The 24,617-nt window shown below is 43.0% G+C and overlaps 1 protein-coding gene across 1 annotated transcript in view; it reads right to left on the reverse strand.

Moving 5' to 3' along the window:
• PDZRN4 (PDZ domain containing ring finger 4) overlaps positions 1-11,781 on the reverse strand; it is a gene marked incomplete at both ends in the record, with an annotated part of 240,128 nt that extends 228,347 nt beyond the window's left edge. Inside the window, 3 exons of the mRNA XM_079540361.1 lie at positions 5,017-5,121; positions 8,967-9,053; positions 11,188-11,781. Of these exons, the coding sequence (XP_079396487.1) occupies positions 5,017-5,121; positions 8,967-9,053; positions 11,188-11,781 (786 nt within the window). The remainder of the gene's footprint in view (positions 1-5,016; positions 5,122-8,966; positions 9,054-11,187) is intronic.
• Between the last annotated feature and the right edge of the window lie 12,836 nt (positions 11,782-24,617).

Raw genomic sequence — 24,617 nt, forward strand, 5'->3', positions numbered from 1 at the left:
AGAGGCTACAGGCATTTCTGAGCTTTGATATATTGATTTATTTTGCTAGAGATCTTTCAGACTAATTAGTGGCATCTAATGAATATAAGTGCCAGACATAAATGTGTTAAGGATTTAAGAGAACTTAATATACCTAAGGCCACTTTGGCATATTTAGACATTGGAACTCAGTAAAATTGTCTGTGTTATGTATCCCTCAGCTACCATCCAGATCTTGCTGGTCATCATGTGCAGCTCTCGTTCAAAGCCATTCCCAATCTATTATCTGTGATCCCAGCAAGCTCACAACTTCTACAGAAATCTGACAGTGGAGATTCCTAGCAAAACAAACATGGCTAGTATCAAAGATTTTGCTTGAGCAACGTAGTGAGTGTAATGACAGAAACATGCAGAAGATAAAACATCATGAGGCTGACACACAGCACAGTCAGCAGTCTGGCAATAGTTAAAAAGTTTCTGTGTAGGCGCTTTGCAGATGTAAGCTACTTTTGCCAGGATAAGCCTCAAGACTTGATCTTTATTGAAACTGGCTTTGCTGACATGAGCTTGAAAGCCATTGTGTGCGTACTTTCCAAAAAAAAAAGTGAGAAGAACAAAGGGAAACATGGAATAAGAGATGAAGCCTAATTTATTATACACTTATGGAGCTCAGGCTGTATAAACAAAATAAAGTCATAATACATATGCATCTGTCTCATTTTTAAAAAAGACTTAAAATCCCAGACTAAATATTTTTTTTCCTCTCTTTTCCATCATCCCTGTTTCTCAGTCAAGGATTTAATAAGAATCAACTACTTAAAATGCAAAAGGTCCAATATTCAAATATTTCAATATTTGAGAATAACATAACAGAAGCGTTTGCCTCTGCACAAGGAATCGAAAAGAAATACCTTGAGTGTTTCAGATGATGATGCACTTATAGCTCCCCATGTGAATCGTTTGGTCTTCAGCCTAAGCTTCTGTTAGATGCCCTTGAGGTTTTTCACTGTCGTTTTGGTACTTGGAAAACTTAGGACAGAAAGTTCAGTCACGGCTATACAGCTTTGTCTCCTATGCAGTGTGAATTAGAGTCATGCTATTTTTTTCAAATTCACGACAATACTGTTTTTTAATTTTTGTTTGTTTGTTTGTTTGTTTCTCTGTTTGTTTTCAAATGAAGGAATTCCATCTGGATTGCAGATTCTTTATTTGTCATGTATTTTTTATGTAGCACTGAAGCAAAAAGTTGAAATATCAGCAATTTTGCAAGGCACTGTGACTTGCACAATAAAAGAGGACTTGAGAAAATCAGTCACTGCTCTTTCTAAAGCTGGGCTCAAGACCAGAGACAGTTTCTATAAAATTTAATGTTATAGAAAAAAGCACCAAGTATGAAGAACCAGCCCTGAATAGAAGCTTTCACATGGCTGTGAGGTCCCCAAGGAAATCATCACTCGGTGCCTGCATTTTTCTGATGCTCTTCCAAAGGCATTAACTAGAGACTACCCACAGGACATCAGTGTGCGTGGAGCTCTTGCCAAGTGGTGCCATTCTTATGTAAAGGTGAACTGACTGACTGCAAAGTGAGACAGTAAGATTTTCCTCCATACAGAGCCTATTTCAGCATTACTGGTCTGAACTATAAACATATATAATAAAAGCATCAGGTAAAACACTTCTGTGTATCAGCAATATTGCCAAGAATCATAACTAACTGCCTTTTACTGCCTTGAGAAGGCTATCAACATCAGCAAAGATGAGCAGTGAACTTCTTCAGTAGGAAAGATTTGCATGAAGTGAGGTAGAGATGAAATGATGCACAGTATGACTGTGATCCAGGAGAGAGAAGAGCACTTATTTATTTCCTCCCAGCAGCCACCAGGTCTCTTTGAACCAGCACCAACTAATGGACAGTCCCACACATGGCTTGCTGCCTCTTCCCTCCCCTCCTCTTGGCACTCATAGGCAGGGCAGAAACTAAAAGGACAATGAAGTCCTAAAGCGAGGTCTGTCAGCATTACACCACTGCTCATAACTGATGTTTTCATGCTGAGAGCCACAGATACCAATGCTGCATCATGCTTTGAGAGACTTTTTTTTATAGCATGCAATCAGGATTTTGTCCTGGAACACAGGCTGTGCCATATAGAAAGCTAGATTTTTTGAATAAGAACTTTTGAAAGCAGCAGAAGACCTTGACAGCTGGCTTGATGAACAAATAACAATCATTTGTTATGTGTAATGAAGATCCTGAAAGAAAACATCGCTCAAGTGCTGCTGGTGTACCTCCCTGTCACAGGTCAACTTTAACAAGCAAGTCTCTTCTGATGGAGGAGTTAACCTTGAATAAAGTGGGAAACCTGCATTTGGGCCTGAAATCCTCTGTCCCTCAGAAGAGCAGAAGAAACAATCAGTGAATGTTCTGTGATAGTACTCTGTGAAGTGCTGCAGCCTCTGACGTGGGGTACCTGGAGCTCACCCTGCCACCCTCATCCACCACAACTCTGCCAACCCTGTCCTCAAGCCTCCAGCCCAGCTCTCAGGCACTCCAGTACAAAATATCCTCACCTGAGAGCAAAGCCCACACAAACATCAACATTTCTCAGATAAATGCAAAGAGACTCTACTACCTGCATTCTGGGCAAACTGATCTCCAAAACCTCCATGAGTTCAATTCATGTGTATGGCATTTCTACAATTACTACAAACACCTCAAGGAAGAAATCTGCTTTCTCGCCTTGGCACCTTTTCAAATAACAATTCTTTGGCTCACAAGTCCAACTGCCAGTGCCACAGCACTGTGAAATCCATTTGCTGCACTAGGTTACCCACAAGACAGTAGGCTGAAACATGCACAACTCACTCTTGTCAACCACGTGCAGTTAACATTTGTTAAACATCTGATAAAGCACTGAAACAAATTGCCTTCTTTATTTAGCAACACACTCTGAGAACAGATTTTCTCCTGATTTAATGGAATAGGTCTGTCCATTATCCCATTAGCTACGCATTGCTAGAAACCCCCAGGGCATCAAACTGCCAGGCGACTGACTGAAGATATCAAAAGCCCTTCCAACAACATCAGCTCCTTCTGCTCTTGATTACCGAAAAACGGTCTCGCAAAATATCACTCATTAGATCACATCTTCAGATGAGCAATACTTTTCACCCAAGCTGACGCACATTTTGTCTCACCAAAACTCAAATTCTGTGTGTCTGCCAACATTTTTGAAACAGTTACACCATCTGACTTATTTCCTCACAGCTTTCTTACTGGTTCTTCACAACAACAGCAGCACATCTAGCAGGGCAACCTGGTGCAGGAAGACATGAATGGCTACATATGGAACAGGAAAAATTCAATCTTTTGACTCCAGCTGCTTCTTCTGGCCTAGATCTAACATGGAGGAATAGTTACTGGTTTGCATTTCAACAGAAAGTCTTAATGTTACCTTTTCCCTTTCTCTTCTTATTTTAGTTTAACAAATTATGAAGCAGTACGTTGTTTACTAAAATGTTTGGCCTAACACTGGACATTTTTAAACATCTGCTTAAATGTAAAGATTTATACACAAAGATGCTGTATATTAATATGGTGAAAATGATGACCCATTCAGAGCTATATGAATATTTTGTAGTGACATTTTGAGAAATTACCTCAAGTGTAATAAATGCTGATTTGTGAATTTATTCTTCCTTCCCCTAAAACCACTCAATTTTGTCTTTAAAACCCAAGAACTATAAAGAACAGTAAAATAAGGAAGAAAATGTTGAACGGATACATAAAACTAGATCTGTTTCTAGAAGTGAAACAGCAGTGTCAGAAAAAAGCAGAATTTTCAAGCATGGGGCTGTTAATAAGAACAGGATGCCAAGTTTTCCCATATCTTGGGCAGATAGGAGTTAGGTGGCAAGTTCAGTTGTGCTCAGCCAACTGGATTTCCACTAGAGGTGCATTTATCTGCCAGTTAAGGGCATGAGCTTTCTTTTTCCAAGAAAATGTAATAATTTGGTTTCACACACTGCTCCAAGCTCCAAAATTAAGATCAGTGCCAGCACTCAAACAGTCTTGGCTTCTGTTTCTAGTCCTTAAGAGTGAAATAATAGAAAACAACAGCACTCTATATTTGCCTCCCAGTCTACTGCTTCACATACCTTCGTTTGAAAGTGTCCAACTGGCAAGTTCACACAACGCTTCTAAGCCTCCTTTAAACCCAGGGCTAAAGCAACGTATCCTAAACAAATCTAGCAACTACTGTTACACACTGTCACCAAGGGAGTTGTATTTAGAGACTAGATGTGAAATGCACGTTTGACAGCACTGTATAGAATCTATTCTGGTCACTACTTGAAACTATTTTGTCAACACCTTTTACAAGGCTAATTATGGTCCCACATGTAATCATTACAGCAGCCTTCTTTTCAAACTGAGGGTTTTGTTTTTGTTTTTGTTTTTAAATGGCAATTATTCTTCTTTTATGGAAAAAAAAAAAAAAAAAAAAAAAAAAAGGAGGAGTAGACTTCAACATTTCCATTCTAGCATAATATACAACTGGGGATCATCTATATTGGTCTTGGTGAGAACCACAGATGATCCACTTATGACCATGCAGCAAGAAGAACGTTCTCTAATTGCTCGAGAAGTTTCACGACACATGAGCACAGCTTCTGTGAACTTGTTGTCACAGCACTAATAACCCCTGCACAGAGCAAACCCCATCATCAATCTCCATAGAGTCACTTAGACTACTTTCCTCAAGTTAACAAAGAAATGCAAAATGCCTGCTATTTCAATCTAGGCACCTTTGACTCACTTGAATTAGCTTAATCCTGAGATCAATGCATATATTAGTTGTGAAGACTCAGTATGAATTTTTCTAGCATCTGGAAAATGTTTGAGCAGTTCAGTGTATAATAATCACATTTTGATACAGCGAAAGAACAAAACCACAGCATACCCATCAAATCCTTGATTAATCTTATAACAAACTAATCCACCAGGTTGGTTGTTTTTTTTTCTGTTTGTTTTTGTCTTACCTCAATAATCTTGTCATGAATTTGTAAGCCTTCTGCTTTGTCTGCAGGTCCATTTTCCAAAATTTTTGACACATAAATTCCCTCAGCAGATTCCTCCTGATTGTTCTGTGCCAGGCAATAAGGAAGTTGGAAAAGGACCACATTAGTACAAGAAATGAGACGTGCTAAAACCAACACCAGCAAACAACACAAATCCACCTGAAATATGCAGCTGACTTTTCTACGTGAGAATTAAAATCCTTAGGATTTTTTTTTAAATTTGCTTAGCACAAAATAGTCATTAATCAAAAGGACAGAATTAATGAACTGTTCCAGTATTTTTAATAAGATTATCCATTTACTTCTGGTTATTTTAGTCTAAATGGGAACAGGGTGCAGTGGTAATCAAATACAAGTGAAAAGATTTAATGCAGACCTCAGACATCTCAGCAGAAAGCAACTGCTGTGTAACAGTAAAGAGGAAGATATTCATAAAAAAGGGATGCACAAGTGTTTCTCTCAGGAAGGAAAGTGAGCCTGCAGCACCGCAGCTTGTAAACATTTCACAGCGTTTGGAAATAAGCCCCAAGGAACAAAGTGACATTAGTTAACTGGCGTGTAACAGTGATGGGATTGGGTGGAATTGGTTAACCTCATAAATCCTATTCACGTGGAAGATTGAGAATTTGCTCAGCTATGGGCAAAAAAAGAACCCACGTCCAGTTGATCTGTACACATTCCTAAGTACAACTCACATGATGATCAAATTTAAAGCAGAGAAGTTATTTACTACAGCTGAAATACACCTGATGTTGTTGCACAGCCTGAAATTACTTCATTTCTTTGCACAATGGTTTAAAATAGTTTTTTCAAGTATCATTTTAAATCTATATTAATATAGGAATAATTCCAAGAGGACACTGCAGAAGTACTTTTAAGTATTCATACAAATAATAAATGTGTTAGCAAGAAGTAAAGGAATTTTCTTCCAAATCATACTTTATAATTTATACTGTGGAAAGCAGTTGATATGATGTTTATTTTCCCTCTATTTCTGGTAAACCCTTAACCAACAGTGTGACTCATAGGTGTGCTAATTTCTAGGATTAGGTGCTATACACTTGTGGAAAAACAAACAAACAAACAAACAAACAAACCCACCATTTTTTACATTAAGAAAACGATAAATCCATTACAAAATATGTATTCACTATAAGATATGCTTCAGAGCATGTGGCAGCTGTCCCATGCAGACTTAACCCAAGAAGATTTCAGGCTAACAACTATTTGTTCAACACAGTCAGGTCACACCATGATCTCATACAGTCCTATTTTGTTGTTGTTGTTGTTGCAGACACTCATGGGTGTCAGGTAAGGTGCAAAAGTGAAATTTATGAATGGCTTCAGAAATGTTTTAGAATGGCTAACAGACAGACCATGAAAGCAGTGAGAAATAATGAAATTCCAGTAAAAGAAATATAATAGCCATTAACCAAAACGCACAAAGAATTTGGTCTGTTTCTTTCTTAAGAAAACAAAAGACTACAGTGTAACTTCATCCACATAAAATTTCATATTTTTCACAAGAAATTGTACTCCCCTTTTAGAGACTACGTATGACTCAGTAAGAAAAGGGGTATTTTTGGCTTGTAGTCCCCATTGGTCGCACGTGCTGCTATCTTTAAGTCCTATCAAGAAAATACTCCACAAGGCACGCAGAGCTTCAGCACCTGATCGCGCAGCTCAGAGGCCATGAAGCAGGGGGAGCTGTGGGGACCATTGGTTTATCTGCCCCTGATCAGAGTCCCCAGGCTGCAGCACACATCTGCATCCAGCGTGGCTCAGCCAAGGCATCCTCAGAGAGGAGGGAGGCCATTCTCGGCCAGCCAGAGTGAGGGCCTGGGACAAAAACGGGATCAAAGTAGCTTAGGGTCTCCAGAATAATGAATCACCACCCACCACACTCACGTGATGTTGGACCTTTCCTGACAAAATAAGACAAGCTTGTGGTGGGTTATTCCCTTTCCTATCATCTTGCCTTCCAGGTAAAAGGCAAACAGTGGGAAAGCCTGCAATGAAATCAAATGAAACATAGAAGTGGAAAGTACCAAGTAACCAAGTGGCACCTGTTTTCAACAAGAAAAATCTGCATTGTGCATGTAAAACACAAATTAAAAAGTACATTCCAACCTACATGAGTGGTGCAGTGACATGTTTGTTCTGCTCTTCCTCTGCTCAAGCCAACGTTTCACACAAGGGCACATTTCCTCTTAACAACTTAAACATAAAATTTGCCTTCATGAACTCTTCTTGACTTGTTACTAAAGAATTCCTGATCCTGTTTTTAAGGTTTTGAGCAGTTTTTTGCTTTCATTAGTTAAGCCTACTTGACCTTTTCTTCCCATTATTTCCTCTGGCTCCAACCGTGCTGAGTCAGAGCCCACACTGACATCCAGGCCCTACTAATCAAACGTGTGTGGTACTCACACTTATCACAGTGAGAGCCGGACAGAACTTCTGAAGTCAGTATCAAAGACTCAGAAAACCCTGAGACCTAGTTCAGCTCCATGACCTTCTCTGCCTTGCTATCAGTGTTAGTTAAAGGCTGATCACGACCATTTCCTTCCTTCCAGTCAGCCATTTTCTCCAGAACAGTGCTGTGAATCTCCCCAAGCTTCCAGAATATCCACAATAACTCACAAAGCTAACAGTTGGTATGTGAATTCTTCAGAGGAACTCGGTTGACATCTGAAGCTGAACACTGTGCTCTCTTCTCCCTGCAAAGGCCCTGCAGTTTTCCCTCAGACGAAAATAGCAGAAGTCACACTGCAGTCTCAAAGATTGTGTGGACTTTCATAATGCTATATTGAAAATATGAATATAATCCAAGTGTGCCTGTTTTATCTTACAGTGCCTGTTGTCTCACCCTTACATTAAGGAATCTAAGAAACTCACTTTGAATTTCCTTCTAACACACGTTTGATAACTGTGTTTCCCCACAAGGAACAGCATTTCTGAAGTGCAGACAGTGAACTTGCTAAGCTAATGGGAACAGACTCTTTGGCACCACTAAATATAGCTTGAGAGCAGAAGATTGCCAAACTGCTATAGAGGGTCCCATTCCCCTCCCCAGTAATAGCAGCAGGTTAAAGTTCTCCTGCTTAACAAGAACCTGATCAGTGCATAATTATCACCAAGCCTTTTTAATTAACTATTAATTTTCCAGTTTAACAGGTTACTTTACCCTTCATACGTAATGACAGCCCTGATTAATGCTTTTGGAAGGACGAAGTTAAAAAGAAAAAAAACAACAAAAAAACAACCAACCATACATATTCTTATGCATATTCAGAGGGAGAAGGGGATAGCAATTCCTATTCAGATTCTACAGTCTTTAATGAACCTTCCAAACCTAGACTGATGATTTGTGAAGCCAGATTTACTTAAGATACCAGATCAATGAAAACTGTATTTCAGTTCACAAAGAAAAAAAAAAAAACAAACCTGAAAGCAGACATGTGAGAGCAGGACATGTGCTCAAAGTATTTAAGCAGCAGAATCAAATTTTCATTTCTTCTTTAAATGAGGGAAAAAAAAAAAAAAAAGCAAGCAGTTTCCAAAAATTCCAGTGGCTTAATCCTGCAACAATTACTCTTGTAAGTAGTCCCAGAGATTTCCATTGAACAGCTTCCATGAATACATATTACTCACGTGGGAACTGAGTGTAGATCAACCTCAAGTTTGAAAGCAAGAACAATGGGAACACCTTTCCTGAAAGTGAGAATAATCCAATTCTCACAAGACTGTCTTCAAAGCAGGGAATCTAATTATACCTGATAATACGCAGTACTTATATCTACGAAGTTCATTCCACACCTACTGTCATTGAAAGCAACTCTTTTATGACTAACAATGCACATAATAACAGAAAATATGGTCCAAAAGTAACCTACAATTACTTTTCTCATTACCTGATTGGGTCGTCCTCCTATAATATTGAATCCCAAAGTATCATTTTCTCTGTGCAGCATGATGGTTAAAGGTTTGGGCTCTCCTGTCTAAGAAGAAAAAGGTGAAATACCGTTATAGAATATTGTCTTAAGAAGAACATCTTAAATGATTAATGTAAAAAGACTTTTAGCTGGACTATATGTAAGATAGAGCCCAAAGACAAATCAGGCTGGGAAGAAAGAACAAAAGACTGGAAAAAAAGCAAAGGGAAGGACACATCCCACTGCGGTGTAACAGGAAGCCAAGCACCTGACTGCACCTTACCTACTGAATGGAGGAGGTGCAGGCGTCTGGTGGGAGGAGTACTTAGCACCACTGAAATAAGTCAGTGCTCCGAATCAGAAGTCACTAAAAACTCCTGCATGTGTTGGTGTTTCAGACATTAAATATACAGATTCAAATCCTACACGTGATACTAATCAGATCCAAAAGTCATATTAGTACAGTTCTGTTGCAGCTTTCAGGAAAAAAAAAAAAAAAAAAAAAAAAAAAATCAGAGAAGAAAGCCCAACTCTTCAACCCCTCAAAGAATCCAAAACCATTTCTGCCAAAAAAAAAAAGTTGCTTTTTCTAAGCAATTAAAACCAGTGATGGAATGGAATCAAACTTAAAAAATGAAAAAGGGAAAGAAGCAGCTTATTTTCTGTTGCTCACATAGGATGACAGCTACGTTTCAGGAGCCATATTCTTCACACCAATCTGCACTCACCCAGCACAGTCAGGTGTTGGCGTTTGCCTGTCCCTTTGACTGAGCTGACTGACACAGCTATGACACCTACGTAACTTATACCTGTCCAAACACTCAAAACATAACACCAAATGCTGAAGCCTGCTTTTCATCCACTGTGACAGCGAAACGTTTGACTGCAGCACGACAGATTTGATGTTAATGAAGTACATCTCTACTTCATCTCCAGTTCTCCCAGACGCTGCCGCAGCTCCCAGCCGGCAGTGCCCAGCAGCCCCTACCGGCAGCGCCGGGCACGGCGGGCGCTCAGCTCCGCTGGGAGCAAACCCACTGCTCTCACCAGCCCACACCTCCGTGCCAAATCCTCCCTTAACAATTCCCATCTCGCTTCTCCTCTCTACAGTCGCTGCCGTGCTCGGGCGCCCTGCACGCCGCTTGCTGTCCCCCACACGGCCGCAGCACAGCTGCCGGGAGAAGAAGCAGCTGTACGAATGCACTCGCGTTGACCCGCAGAGCGTGGGCTGGCTACCCCGGGGAAATCTGAAAAACAATTTTTTTTTAAGGGAAAAAGTATTCCAGTCTCCAGACACAACGTCTCTCAGTGTCAGCAAGCCGTGCTCCTGGGCACAGAGGTGTCCTGCAGACGTCCCCATTGCCGCAGCGATACACACCATCACCTCAGGAGTGGCTCTGGCTGCTCGGACCCTTCCCACTTCGGATTTTGCTTCCTAAGGGTGCCTGAAGATCTGGCTAAAGATCCATTATAGCACTCCTTGCCACGGCTGCAACCGAGAGCCCACAGCTCACATCTACCACAAGCCCCCGCAGTCTGCCGGGCTCTCCCCTCAGCCCCGAGGCAGCAGGTGCCCACCCGAGCACTGAGTGCCACCTGACTGACAGCCGGCAAGGCACTGAGCTGCTCTCCGCTACAAGCACCATCAATCGTTATCCCGCTTTCCCAAACGGAAGAGATTTCGCTGTCCTTTCACAATCGTTTCCAAAGTTTACCACGATTTTACGTTCCAGCTTTTTAAGCAACTCCTTGGCTGCAGGAGCAGAAGCCTCAAACCAGCCGGGTGCCCGGCCAGCCCCAGCTGGAGCCAGCTGAGCGGCAGCCAGGGCCCTGCAAGAAGGGGATGCTGCGGCCTGAGGAGGTTCCAGGTGAGCCCCGTGCCCGCAAGCTGCCAACTCAGCTGGGAGCCCTTCCTCCCCTCCCTTCTCCTCTCTCGCCCGGCCCCGGCTCCGCTACTAACACTGCTCCCGGGCTTCGGCCACCGACGGTAGGGGAGAAATGCGCGGCCCCGAGCGGACGAGAGAGAGATAGCGCTGCCCGGGTGCGGAGATAGGACACGGACTGTGTCCCGACGCAGACTCGGGGGGCTGCGTGTCCTCAGGGTTGGCAGTGACACCTCGCTCACAGACCGTCCCGCAGCCGGGCGCACCCCGGGAGCAGCAGCGCCGCCGTGGAGGAGCCGGCGGGTATCCGCACTCACCTTGCCGCGCTGGCTGCCCGTCAGGTCGCGGGTGATGCTGCTGATGTGGCTCATGTACTGCCCGAACTTGGCCTGGTAGCGCAGCGCCGTCAGCTGCACCTCGCTCTGCAGCGCCGAGAGCTGCGCCAACAGCGACTTCTCTCTCCTGCTCCAGCGCAGGGCCTCCCTCTTCATCTCCGGCCCCGGCACCGGACCGCCGCCGCCCCGCCGCTCCCGCTGACACCGCTGCCCTCCGCCTTCCGCCCGGCCCGCGGGCAGCGCATCCCGCGGCGGCCCATAGCGGCACGCGGCGAGGTGGGCGGGCAGCTCCCGGAGCCGCACGACGCGGCCGCAGCCCCGCGGGCTGTAGTCGCACCTGACCTCCAGCTTCTGGACGAGGCTGCGCAGGGGCAGCACGGGGCGCAGCTCGGCAGCGGCGAGCGGCCGGCAGCGCAGCGGGCAGCGCCGGCGCCGCGCCGCCCAGGGCAGCAGGCAGCCGGCGCAGAAGACGTGCCCGCACGGCGTGGACAGCGGCTCTTCCAGCACCCGCCCGCACAGCTTGCACTGCAGCTCCGCCGCCACCGGCGCCGCGAAGCGCGCGGGGTCGAAGCCCATTACGCCCGGGGACCTCGAAACTTTCGGCGGCGGCGCGGCCCCGGCGGCGCTGGAGCCGCTCCCGGCGGGCGGGAGGCGGCGAGGGGTGGGCGGAGGAGCGGGGCCGGCCGGGGGAGGCAGCGGCAGCGCCGGGCTCAACTTCCCGCGGCTCCCCCCTCTCCTCCGCGCCCTCCCCGCATTAACTCCCTCTCGCCGGCGCTACCGCCCCACGCCCAGCCCCGGCACCTCCTCCGCCCTCCCGGGGCATCCCGGCTGGTGGGGCAGAAACCGCGGCGGGGCGAGGGAGGGACGGAGGGAGGGACGGCGCGCGGAGAGCCGCCGCACCCCGGCTGCCGCCCTGGACCGACCCGATCCGCCCCGCGGCCCCCCGAGCGCAGACACCGTGCTGCGGTTCCTGAGGGTCGCCTAAGGTTGGGCTGGGGTAACCGGACTGTGAGGAACGAGGCGTTGAGGCTCTTCTACCCTCAGTGTTACCCTGGCTCATTTCTCTCGCTTCTCTTTTGTGCTCCTGTTTCGGGATGCATAGGAGAGCACGGAAAGCAAAAGTCTCCGGTACGAATGCTCTCTTTGTTATCGCACCGTAAATAGATAACAGATACAGCCAGGATAACAGAATTGCTTGTTGAGCTCCCTTAAACAACAATATATGTGCAAACAACGCTCCTTTCAAGAAAAACTAAAAAGACGGCAAAATCTGGAAACGCGCGGTTAGGATCAATAGCCGGTCTGGATTCTAGCCCTTCATTGCTGTACAACCCACAACACACATTGAAACATGAAACCCCTGACACATTCCCCACATAGCTCTACTATTGAAAACACGGGGCCAGCCCGCTGCTCCCCGGCCCGGTGGGAACCTCCCAGCGGAGCTGGACGGAGCTCCCTGCCCTTCTCCGCCGGGTCCTGCACATCCGGATGGAGCGCCGCCCATGCGGGACGCACGGCAAGCCCGGCTGCGGGCATCAGCCCGGGCCCAGGTCGTGCGGTGTTCTCTGGGGCCGAGAACTGGGGCAGAGTCAGGGTGTGTCCTCACCAGCTGCGTGATTCCTGACCCGAGCTCCTATCCAGCATCCCTCCAGTAAGGACGTGAAGGCTCCCGAGGCCACTAATGGATGGTTCTTCTCCGTGACTGAAGAGGACAACACGGGAGCAATGCAAGAGGCATGCACTCATCCCTTTTTCCCCAAGCTAGAATGGAAGCTCTGAACCTACCACACCTGGGACCACAAATCTCATTTACATCTACCCCTCGTTTGCTTAACAAAAGTTTCTCAGCGATTTAAGCAGTAACAAGAGGCAATGCCTCACAGAACATCTCCGGACCCAACCGTTACTGAGAAACACTAGCAAGGCACCATTTGTGACCTGCATCACAGCTCCATATGGATTACGAAGGCTCTAAAATAAACTGTGCCACCAAATAGTCTCTCAGCTTGCAGAAAGTGCTGTAACACTTCATACAACGTATCGTTGCAGATCAAAATCTCATTCTCCCATGCAAAGAAGGAAATCAGACACCCTGAGCAACTAATTAAGCTATTCATACTGGCTTTTGATGATCTAGCAGTCACATTGATTTTAATTGCATTTCTCATAGGGTCGGAATCAGCCTCTTTTTGAACGTTATAGAAAATGATTAGAAAGCAGTACTCTTTATCTGTCTTTGCCTTTGCCTACTTGCACTCATTATTTCTTTACACTATCCCTTCTTCCCACATGATCCAATCTATTCTCTTTATCTCCTTTTATGCAGCTCAGAATCTCAGCTCTGTACAGAGGCAACAAGTGCAGTGTTCTGTGCACAGTGATCAGTGCTCTGTGCTCAGTGCTCAGGCACAGCCCAGCAGCTGCAGGGGCCAAATCCAGTAGACAGCGATGAGGGGAGAGCTCTGCAGTGAGGATGTGAACCCTTCCCAGTATGAATGCTGCCAAAGCTGCATGGCTTGGAGCTTTAGAGATTTCTTTTTACTTAGGTGAAAAATAAATGTAGGCTTAGGAACTGTATAGTAGCCTTACTTTTTAAAATTTCCTGTCCTTTCTGGGCTGGCACTGGGCATTGGTGAAGTGTCAGCACACCTCATACAGTTCCAAGTGGTTACAACCTTCCTCTGTCCGTGCTGCAGTAAGGAGCTATCTCTCTTTGCCAAGAGGTCAGCACAGATGACAGCACAGACAACTGGGTTTATATCAAAAGTAATTTTCCACTGCAGCAACCTGTAATATAGACAAATGCACAGAGCTCATCTAAAGGTTACAGCTGCCTGCGTACCAGACCTCCACGGAAATGGGTACACATGAGTGAATACATACAAAAATCATTGATGTGCTTACATGGGAGTATTGCTAGGATTAGTCCTATTAGCTCCTTTGTGATCACTGCACCCAGGTGTGGATAACATAAGCCCCATACTGTGGCTTGTCTCCAGGACGATCACAGTTCTGGTTTCAGGATCCACAAATAACAGACACTCCAGCCTTTCAGCTTCCTATAACTCAGTCCTTCTCCAACATCTCCCAGCATATTCCCTTCTGCTCTGTCAGGCAAAACAGCAAAAGCTACATGAAATAAGAGATCCCTTGCTTTCCTAGTCACATGTAGTTGGACACACACACACACATTTTGAGGGAGGGTTTGGTGGGGGCATATTCTGCTGAGGGAGTCCTTTATCAGCAAGGAGAGCCTGCTGCTTCTGGGTATCATGCAGAGGAGGAAGAGCTTTTCCAAGTCCAAAATTAAGGGTTATTTTAGCCTGTAGCTCTTGCCTCATCCAAAGAGAATCTGTAGTTTAAAGTGTGAACTGCACAGTTGCTTCCAAATCTTATGATGAAAGGATACTAAGATAAGAATTATTGCTCTGAAATCCTGTAGGTAGACTGGAAGCTTCCTGGCTTCATTTAACTCAAGGGGGAAGATCTAGTGAACTTTCAACTCAGATATGTGGGGATAAAGTGTACTTTTTTGCTTTTTCTTCCTCATTTTCATAATCGTTTTGTCCAATTATTCATCTGTAGGATTTCAAAGGAAGGTTCTTTTCCCAGTCATGCTAATAAAACCCTGTGTGACTATATTAATTGCCAGGAGGACTCAACAACATCACTCTGAGGGCAGAATTTAGACTTGAGCATTTACTATTAAAACCGGTTATCATTTGGAGTCTGGGAAGAATGAATACCACTCAGAACAGATTATGAGCATAAATTCGGCTCATACATTTATGTTTCATTACAGAGATACAACTCAGAAGGTAATTTTTTCCCTGATTTCCAGGTCAACAAGCAGTCTTTCTGCACTGCAGCACACTAAGAGAGTCTGAGGAGCTGTCCCTGAGATGAAGGGGCAAAAACGAGTCTGAGGGCTCACAGTTGCTTTCTTGAAAGCCTGGGCAAGTGTTTCCACTCACCAGCTCAGAAAAGAAACTCTCCAAAACCTGCAGAACCTGCAGATATTCAGTAAGGAAGTTTTCACAGAGAAAACATTTGTGATCTGTAATTGTCCACTGGCAGAAAGACTGTACAGTCTATGTTTAATTGCATTTGACATCAGATGTATCACTGATCAACTTCAACCACTAGAAGAATGTGAGCAGGACTTAGTTAAAAAGCATCAAGTGTGAGTCTGGATTTTGGATCTACCTCTTTTAATGGTCTTCAGCAACCATATAATACATTGTCATTTTTCACTTCACTTACTGCTTGCTGCTGCCCTGCAGACCTGGGCAGCCTGATCTAGTGGCCTGATCTGTCCATGGGGGGAATGGGGGGGGGTTGAAGCTAGTTGATCTTTGAGGTCCTTTTCAATCCAGGCCATTCTATGATTCTACGATGCTGTGATTCTATGAGTGTGTGGCATTCGATTGAGTGTGTCTTTAACACACACTGTACAGGGTTATGTGTTAAGGCACAAGTCTTTAGGATAGGCACCTTCCAGCACAAGACATAAGTAAAAGCACCCAAAGTACTTGCAGTGAAGCCCAGCCTGCATGCTCTGAGGTCAGCCCATAAGGACTTGGAGAGGACCGAAGACAGCAGAGGAGGTTTGGGTGTGATGTGAGAATCCAGTGCTATAAAAGCCAAATGTTCCTGAGCGTACCAGTTCAGCAATTTGAAAACTCAACTGTTGGAAATTAAGGATGCCACTGACTTTTGATGTCTTCAGCTGCTGAGCAATTGTCTCTGAGCACGACGTGTTCACCCAGAGTCTTACAAAGACTATGTGAGCACAGAAAGGAATCTCTGCCACACTTTCCTAACAGAACACTGTAACACTAAACTCCCATGAGAGAGGAAAGTGCTGATTTCTCTGTTTTACAGATGAGGAGATAGATAATTAAAATTTTCTGTGTTCTGAGTCAAAACGGCTTGTGTGGACCAGAAGTTTCAGAGCAGGGAATTGGGACTGCCCTTCTCTTTCTCTGTAGGAAACTACTGACAAGGAAGGGCCTTCTAAACTGGAAGCCAGGTCTGTGTGATACATCTGACCTTCACTAAGGTGTTTCTGATAGTTGGAAAGCCAACAGGGAGAGCAGTGTTCTGACATTGGAGGAGTGGCTAGGGAACAGGAATAAACTGCCTGAACTGGAGGGGTGAATTGGCAAAAGCCAATTTAAATCTCTAACTGCAAACTCCACTAGCAAAGGCAGATGATGACTCCAGACTTGACACATGGGAAAAAAAATGGATCAATACACTTGCTCAAGGGTTGACATGGTGCTTTTCCTCAATTCTCTCTCTTTTTTCTTTTTTCTTCTGCCATGTTAAGGAGAGCTATTTTTTTTTTTTTTCTACCACAAGAAAGAAGGAAGAAAGGAGCAAGAAGAGGTGAGACACTGTGAAAAAACAGGTCTGCCTCACATTTGTAAGGACTGTAGTGCATTCCCACACCCAGCTGGATTGTTGCTCAGCTGTCTGCTAAAAGGCTCATTGCAGACTGCATCTGCCCCCAGCCCCTGCCCCACACTGCACGTGCTGTCCTTCATGCCACAGCAGTAACCCTGATGAACCCTAAACAGAAGGAGTTATAAGTATGGATATATGTAAAGGAACACAGGAGTCCTACCTTGGGTATTTTTACCTGACAGCCCTTTCCTGACCCAACAGTTTTCTCTGCTAGATGTCCCAGTTTCTAAATTTGTCGTTGCAGAGCCAACCCACAATCCACTCACCTGCTGCAGACACCTCCTCTCAGCACTGAGCTGCTCCCTAGGGGTATGCAGATATCAAAAGCTTTCTAGCATCCATGAGCTCATGAAAAAAATTCAAGTGGATAATTTTTCACATCATAAAACCACAGCAGCTGCCAGGACTGAATAGAATGGAGAAACAGTCACCTTGCCCAATGTCAGTGAAAGCAGGTACATCATAAACTGAGAAAGAAACAGAACCTAAGTTTCTAACCTCCACAGCTCTCAATGAAGGCTTTGATAGCTTTTCAGATGAGTAGAAATCCTTTAGGGTATCGCCAACCCTCTGGCTTTAGCGTGTCCTTTGCCAGTGTTACACTGTGTGGTGTTTAGAAAACTATCTTTACCTATACATTCCATAGTATTAGCTTGCACATGTACTAGTAAAGAAAGTAAACCATGTTCAAAAGCATATATGAAAAACTCAGAGAGAAATACCACAAAGTGAAGAGAAAATATGTTGTTGGTTTTTTTTTATAGGAATTTCAGAAGTCTTATGTAAATCTGTGAATTTAAGTCTTTGAAATTAAATGTAATTACTGTTGCCACCAGAATGTGGCTGCCTTTAGTTTAAGCCAGGTGAGCAGCCTGAGAAATGTGTGCACAGAATTCTTACGCATTTTAACTGGACTTAGACTGGAAAAAGCTATTAGTAAGTCAAAGAGAACGAGACAAAAATCAGTCAAGGAAAACAAGACAAAAGTGAAAGACAGAATTTTAAAATGTTAGCTAAATATAATTACAGTCAGATTATGGGAAGATAGGAATCCATGCACTGTTTTAGCGTTATGAGACTCCTATTAGATGTAGTACAAAAAGCAGATTGGAAGTATGGAAACAATAGAAACAAAAGGGAAACGAACATTAATACGGCAGTGTTCCTATGGATGGGGCTCAAAAAGAGAATATAGGAATTTGCTTCTGCTTTTTTCACATCATCTGTCTCTTTGTTACACTTACTATCATTTATGTATATTTTGAAAATGTAGCTTAGAGTGTTATTTTCAACCTCCACACCTTTTGTCTCTATGTACAGAACAGGTTAAGAAAAATTAGCCAAGAAACACTGTATCAGTGTTCCTCATGTATGAAATCTGAAATTCTCACTCCAAATATTTAATTGACCACAAGGCCACTCCCTCTGAAACACAGCTTACATTAACACAAATAATAAGCATAAGGAAATATATTAGTGTCTAGCAAACTGATACCTAGAAATATTTCACTTCCTCCATTAGAGACATATATCATTAATTTCTTGTTTTTGCATTTGACAGTACAAATAAGATGGAATAATGATTTGCAGTACTAAATCTTTTAAAATATAAGCATAAAGTATAGCCAAATTATGAGTGGTGAGAGAACACGCTGTTGAATTTTGTAATTTTTCCAGCCTGTGATTTGGTTTGCCTTATTTTTCCTCCAAGTCCTATTTTCCTAAAGCTACACTTTAACAAATCACAAAATAATGGGCCTAAATTAAAATAAATGCAATTCTTAACTCTAGAAGTAAACTTAAACCATCCAGAAGGCTGCTATTTTATTTTATATGTAACTAAGATTCATGATACTTGTCTAGCGTGAAGGACTACCTTGACCAGGTATTCTAAAATGTATTGAGGATATTATTCTTTTTATCACCTTCTCTCATTCACCAGCCCCTCTAAGAGCAGACTGAGTGCCCTCCAGTTTGTGATTTTTTCGCTTGTAAGTGAAAGAGTTTCACTAATGTCACATCTCCTTTGTTCTGGAGACAAAGATGAGAGGTAGGTTTGATACCACTGATAAACCTGTACAGAGGCACATAAAGATCCTCTGGCTATTTGTCCCAGCACTTGAGTAAATGCAGTCCAGCTGAACGTCTCCTGGTAGACCATTTGCAGATGTCCATTTCTCCTGTTTCTGGAAATGTCAAAAGTGCTGAATTAGCCATTTGCTACTTCACAGTTTAATAGTTCCCATCCCAGTGAGGCCGGAATGGGAGAAGAGAGAATTAACTTTCCAATGCTGACAAATTTTTACTATATTTTGAATTTGTCCGGTGATTTCTGCGTGTTTTTTTGTGAGAGACGCAAATGATCAGAAATGACAACATTAAAACATATTTGGACAAGCCAAATCTACATGTTCCAAAGCTGCCTATCATCACGGATTCATGAACATTAATTCTGCTGTACTAACCCAACTTTGTAATGACTATGTAGTCCTGCACTGAGGACTGACATGTACAGCCTGATAGTCTTGTTACACAGTGTTTTGTCAAAATGCTAATATAGTTCCTGCCTGCTGGATTGCCTCATCACTATTTTTTTTAAGAAAGAAGACTGAGTTTTAGAAATGCTGAGCAGCCAGATGCTTCAGTGACATCAACAGCAGATAAAAGCCCTCAGAACTGTCAGTGCTTTTAGAAAGGATGAACGTGTCTTTCTTCATACCTGTTGGTACTGTTCCATTCAGCATACTTAGGTGTGCTTTATGGTATTGCCTGCCTTCTAACCATGCTCTTGATGCATCAGGTTCTGCTTGTGCCCAGAAGAATCAGATCAATAGAGTATAATTTAGTAAAAGAGTCTGCTATTAACTTCTAAGAGATTCCCCACTTAAATTAGTTAAGCTGGATTTGGCACTTGGTTACGTTTTAAAGTTATGTATGTTTAAGGAACAGCAAAATGTTTTTTATTAATCTGATATTATGCTATCGGGGTTTTCTTTTTAAATAGAAACAGGGAATACATAAACTGAAGTTTGGGATAATTTAGCGTATCAGCTTAAATAGGAAAATATATATGTTAAGTGCATTATCTGGTGTATGCAGGGGCATGGCTTCAAATTCATTACAGTTCATCTTAGAGCCAGAAAATTTCCAAAAATTAGTAATGATTCAAACTAGTAATAAAAGCTAAAGTCCTTGCTAGATCATACATATTAATATACCATCAGCATAAAATGCCAATTTAAATTCACTGATGCCAGTCTCCATCCCATGAGAATCTGAAGCACCATTAGCAGCTCCTGTCAAAGGCTCTCATGTTAAAATAAAACAGCAGAGTGGAAGGAAATGAGAGACACAGAAAATATTTTTTTTCTGCAGCAATTCGACTTTTAAAATCCCAAGTTTTTTTGATCTCTGCAATTTGGCTGTGTATTCAAAAAAGCAGCCATTCACTGCTGCCGATGACAAGATCCAACAGCGTCAGTCTCCTCAGAAGCAGAAGTTAGATTAACTTGGTCTTTTGGCAGACCACATATTAAGAGCTGCTCAATTCCCACGTTCTTTTCAGAAGACATCAGTGAGATTAGCAAGGTGTCATCGGACTTGATTTTGTACCGTTTGGGAACTTGGAATTTCAGTTCACAACTCTCCAGGCTGGTTTTGTAAATGCAACATTCTGAGATTTCCTTACCAAACGCTACCAGCCGTCTGCAACACCCTCTGCCTTCAAGCAGTGTGATTCAGACAAGCAGGAGCTTTTCTTTCCATTAGTCCTACATTCAACTTCTTTTTAGCAACAAAGTGACTCCCTCCCTCCATTCCCACACAAATAATCCTCTCCTGAAGAAGTCCAGCTTTTAGTGATTAATGGCATTTTGCAAGGTCTGGGTAACCCTTTAACAAGAGGTGTCAGAGTGCCAAGTCCAGGGAGAGAAGCACTTAGGACAGATGGTCGTTACTCAGATTCTGCCACTGCCATGCCTTCAGAACTTTAATAAGTTAATTAACCTCTGTGACTCAGTGCAAGCACTGGTGTAATGCACACAGTAATTCTTAACGTGGAGTCCCACAGATGTAAGGCATGATAAAAGGGTACAGGAGTATTATCGTTACTAATGATCATTAGTTTGAAATCATAGTCAGGCAAAACCAAAAATAACAAAGCCATTGCAATTAGTTGCAAGGCAGGGTTGTGATATTTAATTACCATTAAAAGGATACGTGATGAAAAATACATTACGTATTTTCAATAGTACTACTCAGAGACAATAAATAATTGGTGGGATATCCACAGCACATACCAGGAGTAACAGTCTGAAAAATGAGGATCACTAGATCTTATGTTTCTTTCTCCCAGCATAGAACTTATTTTTCATTGTGTTGAGCACTGCAGCAGCTATAATAAGTCTATTTTTCATGCATGATGCCCAGAAAGGTAACAATCCACAAGTTCATCATTGCTCTTCTCATTGTCATTACTATTGCTCTTTATATGCTTAATAGTAACTGTACGCATTATCTTGAGAACTCTACATTTGGATCAGAGCTCTTCTGTCCTGTGTGCTGCACAAATACTTTGGAAGATGTTCGCAGTCTGAAAAAGAGCTGACAACTTTCTGCAGCACAATTGATTATAGCTCTCCTTCTATTTCTTTTAAATACTGCTCCTGGGGTTTAAGTAGATAAAGCAAAGAAAAAACTCTCTTCCATCAGGTAAGGTATTAGTGATCAGAACTGAATATTGGCAACCTTCAGCGCATTCCTTTCCAGCTATCAAGAGTTTTCCTTTATTGACTAGTGTCTCTCGGCCTACCAAAGAATTGTTTAATTTGCAGCTGAAATCCTGATCCTCCGATGAATCATGTTTTCTTTTGAATGCAAAGGGCGTCTGTCTGGCAAAGTTGGCAGTCCAACCTTCATAAATATTGTTCTATTGATAAAAAGAGGAATTGGATATAGGGACTATCCAACATAAATATTTTGCAGGGATCCTGAATGTCTGAATACAATAGAGCAAAAGAATGTTATCGCATTTTAAATAATTCAGACATAAGCTTGAAGTGAATATTAGTTTTAGTTGAAGAACTGTCAAATGTAGTTTGCACCTTTAGTTTCATCTGGGAAACTAAAATGGACAACTGTTTGGGGGTTGCAGTTTTTCCTTTCATCATCTGTAGGGATTTGCCTTTGATTTTGTCAGGAGCAAGCCTGGGCTTCTTATTTGCTAGAAAATTTAAGGCAGAATTTCAATGAGGTATTGAGAAACATCAGCACAATGTGCTCTTGCTCTTTGGGTGGAGGTGGATGGAAAAAGGGCCCTTTATGTCCTCCCTGCTCTCAGGGGAGCCTGGAGCCCTCAGGGAGGCAGAATACTCCAAGGGGAATACAGCTTCAGGCCAGGCAATGGAAAGGCAGCTGTGTGGCAGGAAGCACACAGGACTTACCTGTCCCCAGGACCAAGAGAAGGGAATTGCATGCACCCTTCACAACAGAGAGCCACAGAAGCACATTTTCTCCCCCAAAACAATCCATCCTGGGGCACTCTTGGCATGGCACTCCTCCCTGCTGCTCCCCAGGGGCTGCGCCCAGAAAAATGAAAGACACGTTGCTGTTTGTGCTGGCAAACCTTCTCATTTTTGTCCCTTTTGGTCCCCCAAAGCCACTTAGATAAAGCAGAAAGCGGGTGCAGGAGGAGGAGTTTCTGGAGAAACCCTCAGTAGGGCTCACGTAGGCATCTCACACATGGAGGCATGAGCCCACTCGTGCTGAACTCAGCAGGACCCCAAGCACCCAGGGCAGTCCTGCTGCTGCTTCTTCCCAAATGCAGCAACAGAGGAATTTTTTCTTCTCATCAATGAATTACACTCCACCACCACTTCCACAATATAAAGTCTTACAAAGGACACATTTTTATTGGGTCATCTATTTAAAGGAAGAGAATGCCTGTCATTGGTGCTGAACTGTACACTAAAAATGGAGGATAAGATATGGCATAATATTTCTTTGTTCTGTAGCTTACAGAACTGCTGTGCCTGCCATGCAAGGGAACATTTTTATGGGGCATGTGACAGCTACCCACGACAGGCAGTTTATCTATTTCTCTCTTCCTATGGATCATTCTTTTTTCTGTATTCTGTATCTCCTTAAAAGGGTGTCCTGGTTCAAATATATATATATTTTTTTATATATATATATATATATATATATATATATATATATATAAATATATTATATATATATAATTTTTTTTTTTTAACAATAATATTATAATAAAACAATGCTTTTGCAATTAAAATAATGGCATTATTTACTTGGAAAGAATCTGCATCCCTACTGGAACCTCATGCTGAATTTCTCCCTTTGCTTGCGTTCTACATCACAGGGAGACTTTGTGTATACTAGTTTTCCTTGCTGTAGGCACACTTCTGTGCTTTCTCCTACTCAGCAGTTTGAAAAGGTCTATTCCTTTTACACAGGGGTCACATTAGTTAAATCTACTATTTATAGGAATCAATCAAAGGCCTTCTGGGCATGAACTGCATCTTAAACATATTTCTTAGTTGCTGAAAAAGAATCAAAACAGTGACAGATGGAGACAGTACTCCTCTGCACTGACCTAAATTAAGTTTTGTCTCAAAGTTCAAAGATCATTTAGCCAAAAGCAGCGAAAAGCAATGAATCAGCCATCCGTGGTCTTTCCTCACGGTACTAAGCATACAGGCACACTCTCAGAGCTCACTGAGATGCCTATAGAAGCTGTGCATCAACGTGCAGAGTCCAGAGCTTGCAATGGGACTGAAGGACTGCAGCCAGGAACTGGGCCAGCCCTACCACCGCCCACTCCCTTTGCCTGACCAGGAAAGCTGGCAGTGGGCTGCTGGCTCTGCTTCTTAAGAAAACAAACTGTGCACCTGAGGAAGAATAAAGAACAGCTTGTAAAAGGAGCTAAGCAAAAAGCACAAGACAAAACAAATAATGAAAATGTCACATGGCTGAAAAGAAGGTTGCCGAGTTCCTTAGGCAACCTAGCAGAAAAGCAGTTGTGTTCTTTACGGTGTCTGTCATCTGTTAGACTATAGGTTCTGAAATCTGTCAGAGGAAAGCTGTGTACCTAATCAAAACATCTCTCTCTCTCTTTGTTCAGTTATTTAATATCATTGCTTTCAGGTAGAAAAAGTTTCCACAAAGTAACCACTCTGGTGCAAGTCCCAAGAACACCTTTCTGACGTGCCTATTAAGAGTTTGATTTCCAAACACAAGGTGAAGTTACTGGAAATTTTGCTCAAAGTCACATAGACCAATATGGATTGCTGCATGACAGTTTTTACCTTATTGACCCTGTTCTTGTTCTGTTGCTCATCTGCTCTAATTCTCACAGCCATAATTGCTGAAGCAGGGATTTTGGAGAGGCTTTTGTTTGCAAAGAATTTTTCTTGTGTGTATCTGCAAGAAACTTTAATTAGATCTACAACCTCAAATTTGAGTTTAATAAACCCCTTTTCTCCATTAGCTTATATTATAATACTATGTAAGAAATCTAATAAATAAAAAGAAGCATTTAATATCACCTTTCTTTCCAGGATTTATAGTCATTTTGTTGCATTTGTAGATAAAATGCAATTAGAGCACCACACTGGTAAGAATTACAATGAAAATGCTGAAAATAATCCATATTAATGCTTTTGATCCAGTTTCAGAAGCACAAAGCCCAGTTCAGCTGCCTAAACCAAGGCTCCTGATGCCACTTGCATATCCTTCCATATCCTGCCTGGTACCTCAATGCCTCTCACTGCAAGGAAGGCAGGGCCCCATGGGTTCGCAGCCAAACACGGTAGCTTCTTGCATGTGTCTTGATCATATTTTGTTTCTTGGGAGAGTCTATCAAGCCACTGATGACTGCATGCCTCATCTACTTCAAAATTCTTAAACACATCTCACGATGG

This window comes from Tetrao urogallus (genome assembly GCF_951394365.1).
Source record: "Tetrao urogallus genome assembly, chromosome: 1".
In the NCBI taxonomy this organism is placed as follows: Eukaryota; Metazoa; Chordata; class Aves; order Galliformes; family Phasianidae; genus Tetrao; species Tetrao urogallus.